This window comes from Plasmodium reichenowi, chromosome 6 (genome assembly GCF_001601855.1).
Source record: "Plasmodium reichenowi strain SY57 chromosome 6, whole genome shotgun sequence".
Taxonomy (NCBI): domain Eukaryota; phylum Apicomplexa; class Aconoidasida; order Haemosporida; family Plasmodiidae; genus Plasmodium; species Plasmodium reichenowi.
In genome coordinates this window covers 456,382-460,729 of record NC_033651.1, presented here as the reverse complement: position 1 = coordinate 460,729, position 4,348 = coordinate 456,382, and the positions used below count along the sequence as shown (strand labels likewise).

Below are 4,348 nucleotides of genomic sequence, written 5' to 3'. Positions count from 1 at the left end.
ATATATACACATATATATATATATATATATATATATATATATATATAGATAAAAAAAAAAATACATATAAATGTATGTATAAATGTTATATTTTTTTTTTCTCTCTCTATAAACTTTAATTTTGAATATATAATGAAAATATAAATTTTTAAAAGATATAAAGAGTTTTAATTTTTGTTTTATAAGTTGAAAATAAAATATGTACATTATATGCATATGTTGTATTTAACACAAGGATACTGAATTATAATAATAAGGACAAAAAATTATATGTTTTATATTAAAACTATAGAATAAAGAGAAAGATATGGTGTTAATTATAATAAAAAGGCATTTAAAAAAAATTAAAATATATTAATGTCTGTGTTGTTATAATGGTAAAATACGTGTCAAAAAAGAAACACATAAAACAAATACAAATCATAGTATATACTATTATATATATATATATTATATATATATGTATATGTTTTTTTTTTTTTTTTTTTTTTTTTAACGACGGGATGTTTTTCCTATGGAACGCTTTCCTGAAAATAAGTGACGTGGCTTTAAGGACGGTATTGATCTGTCAGCCTCTCCTTTGGTACCTTTCGTAATTTTTTTATAAGCCATTTTATTTAATTTATAAGCTTTCTTTCTTTGTAATTCTGTTGATGTACTTAAAAATATTTTGGATAATTTATTTTCATCATTATATATATTATCTTTAATTTGTTTTTTCTTCGATATATCTTTTTTAACTTTTTGTTTTTTAACTATTGGTTGTTTATTTTTGTTTCTAGCTTTTTCAGTCATACTCTTAATAACTTTTTCTTTATCTAATTTCAAGTCTAGTAATTTCTTTTCTATTTCTTCAATATTTTTTTTTCTCTTATTATATATTTGAACATTTTGATCTTTTAATTTTGCATCTAATCTAACACTCTTTAATCTTAATTTCATTTTTTCTAGAATTTTTTGTGTCTTAAACCATAAAGGATCGATATTAGCATCCTTATCATATAATTCTTCTTCTTCTTTTTCTAATTCTAATAATTTTTTTTCTATATCCATATCTATAAAATCACTAATATTTTTTCCGTTATATATTTCTGGTATTACATCATATTTATATTCTTCTTTAATATCATATTTATTTCTAATATCTACAGAGTACACACCTGCTCCTCCATTTTCATTTTGAAGATCAATTTGTAATACTTTATCATCTGTTCTGTTACTTAAATAACTTTGTCGGCTTTTATTTTTCTTTTTTAATTTTAATTCTCTCATGGTATATTGTTTATTGGGATCGCCCTCCGTGGCGTTCGTTTGATCACATGGGGAAGTAATACTATTATCTCCATTTGTTGAATCGAACATGTTGTTTGTGGATTGCGTTTTTTCTTGGCGTAATATCCTTTCTCGTATGACCGATTCAGGTATAAATGGGGTTCTGTTCAGGTGTTTTTTTGTTTCATCCAATTTGGTGTTTAGCAATTGTTCTTGGTCCAATAGGATAGATTCAGCTTGATCACTTTTTAGCAAATCACATGCAGTTATTTTGGCTTGTTCTACTCCAACTCCTGTAAGCGTACTAAATGAAGAGAATTTAATAGGATTTTTGACATTATCAAGAATTTGTTTTATTAATAATTTATTATCAATAGATAAACTGTCCATATTGCATTTGTCAATTTTATTAAATCCGATAACAATAGATTTATTGGAGAAGACTGATTTAATAGAATAGAATAAGTTAATTTGTTCTTTTATGGTTAATCCACATTCTTCACTTATATCTATAATAAAAAGTATAACTCCGTTAATATGAGCAAGTGCTGTAATAGTAGTCATCTCAATAGTGTTTCTGTTTTCGAAGGCTCTATCTAATAATCCTGGTGTATCTATAATTTGATATTTGGTTAATTTATGATCAAAATGTCCTACATATAAATTTTTTGTAGTAAAAGAATAGGATTGAACATCTACATTGGCTCTTGATACAATATTCATAAAAGATGATTTACCTACATTTGGTGCTCCTGATAATATAATTGTTTTTTTATGAGGATTAATAGAAGGTAATCTTGATAGATTTTGTCGAACCTCTTCTAAATATAATAAACTAGGTTGTAATTTCTTGACTAATTTGCACATTCTACCTAGTGCACTTATTTTTAACATTTTACATTTATATAAAGACGAACTAAATTTTAAAAGTTTTATATAATCATGGCATATCCTTATTAATGATTTATTAACATAACTACATTGTCCTAATGATAACTTATAATGATCTCTGTCATATAATATATTTACTAAATCTGAATAAAACGGATGGATATCATCTAATTTAGGGAAATCATTTATTATATTTTGTAATTTTTCTCGAAATAATTCTTGACATATTTTAACCTTCCTCATATAAAAATTCCTAATCCTTGTTATCTTAAATCCTTTATGAATTTCGGTGGGTGTTTTCCTTTGTGTTTTTGATAATACCACATCCACAAGTTCTTTAGCACTAACTACAGGCTTTATATCTTTGAAGCGATAGAGATTGCTTTCTTTCATCTTGTATACCGTTATAAATAATAAAAAAAATTAAATATAAATAAATATATATAAATAAATATATATATATATAAATAAATAAATATATATATATATAAATATATATATATATATATAAATATATATATATATATATAAATATATATATAAATATATGTTATTTATTTATTCAAATGATGAGCATATAGATGCTTATCAACAAAAAGGGTATAATATACAAATACATATGTTTTTTCCAAAAAAATGTATTATTACTAATCAATAAATAAAACATAATATATATATATATATTTTATATTTATATTTTTCTTATTTTATTTTTTTAATAACATAAACTTATATATAAATAGATTAAATTAATTTCATATATATAATAAATAACGTCAGAAGAAAAATAATTATATAATTATTTAATTTTTATAAGGCCACAAAATGATATATATACATATATTTATTTATAATATGGTTATTATTATTTTACAAATATATAAATTTTCTTTTATATAAAATAATCTTAACGATAAATAATGTTATGTATTATTTGTTATATAAATTAATAATAACCTTCTAAATCTTTAAAAAAAAAAAAAAAAAAAAAAAAAAAAAAAAATTGTATATATCTAAAATATATATGTAACATATTATTTTATTTGTATAAATAAATAGTTATTATATAATAAATGTTTATTTATTTATTATATTAATATATAATATAATATATAATATTGTATTGGGTTCCTACAATAATATTATTAAAATATAATATATAGTTAAGGATATTCAATATATATATATATATAGAGAGAGCTAAATATTTTTGTTTTTTATAACATTTGAAGTATTAGTATATATTTATGTATGTATTTCATATATATTATATATATATTGTTATATATAATATTTGTATTATAATAAAGGTATAAAATATACATATATATATATATATATATATATATATATATATTCTTAGAGTTGTAAATTTAAATATGTATATTTTTGTAATATAATATTTATATCATTTCGACGTATCTGAAAATTTATATATATATATAATATATATATTTGTTATTATATATGCCAAATTATATTTATTTGTTTTTTTTTTTATTATTTTTTATTATTCGATGATTTTCCTTTTATTTAAATATATAAATATATATATATATATATTTATATATTATGTCATTTCTTCATATTTGTTATATATATATATGAGGACATAAGGGATGTTTTTCATATATACAATTGTATATATTTTTATTATGATTAAAACAATAATTTATGTGATCTCTGAAATGTTATATTAATATATATATTATAGAGATAAAAAATAAATGTAAGATCCTTTTTGTATATTTTTTTTTTTTTTTTTTTTTTTGTTTTTTCGAATTTCTTATTTTATGTAGAAATGATAAAAGCGGGGAAACATTATATTTAAATAGAACTTTTAAAAATTCAACAAAAACTAAAATATATGTCAATATTTATGACAATATTTATGTTTATGTTTTTCCCCTTGGATATGTTTTATACGTTCCTTTTGTATACATACCATAATGCATGTATGTAAGAACAAATAACTGTTATATATATAAAAAAAAAAAAAAAAAAAAAAATATATATATATATATATATATTATATATATAATATATATAATATATATTATATATTTAACATATATGTGTGTTTTTTTTTTTTTTTTTTTTTTTTTTTTTTAAACCAATATGTAAAGAATTTTATCATATTTTTGAAAAATATTAAGGTAAAAAAAAAAAAAAAACAAGAAGATAT

General features: G+C 19.2%; 1 protein-coding gene across 1 annotated transcript; it reads right to left on the bottom strand.

Annotated features, from left to right (window-relative positions):
* Window positions 1–492: 492 nt before the first annotated feature.
* PRSY57_0611600 (nucleolar GTP-binding protein 1, putative) lies at window positions 493–2,556 on the bottom strand (the record flags this gene model as incomplete). The annotated part of the gene is made up of 1 exon (XM_012906491.2): window positions 493–2,556. One exon carries the CDS (start codon window positions 2,554–2,556, stop codon window positions 493–495), a length of 2,064 nt encoding a protein of 687 aa, XP_012761945.2.
* Between the last annotated feature and the right edge of the window lie 1,792 nt (window positions 2,557–4,348).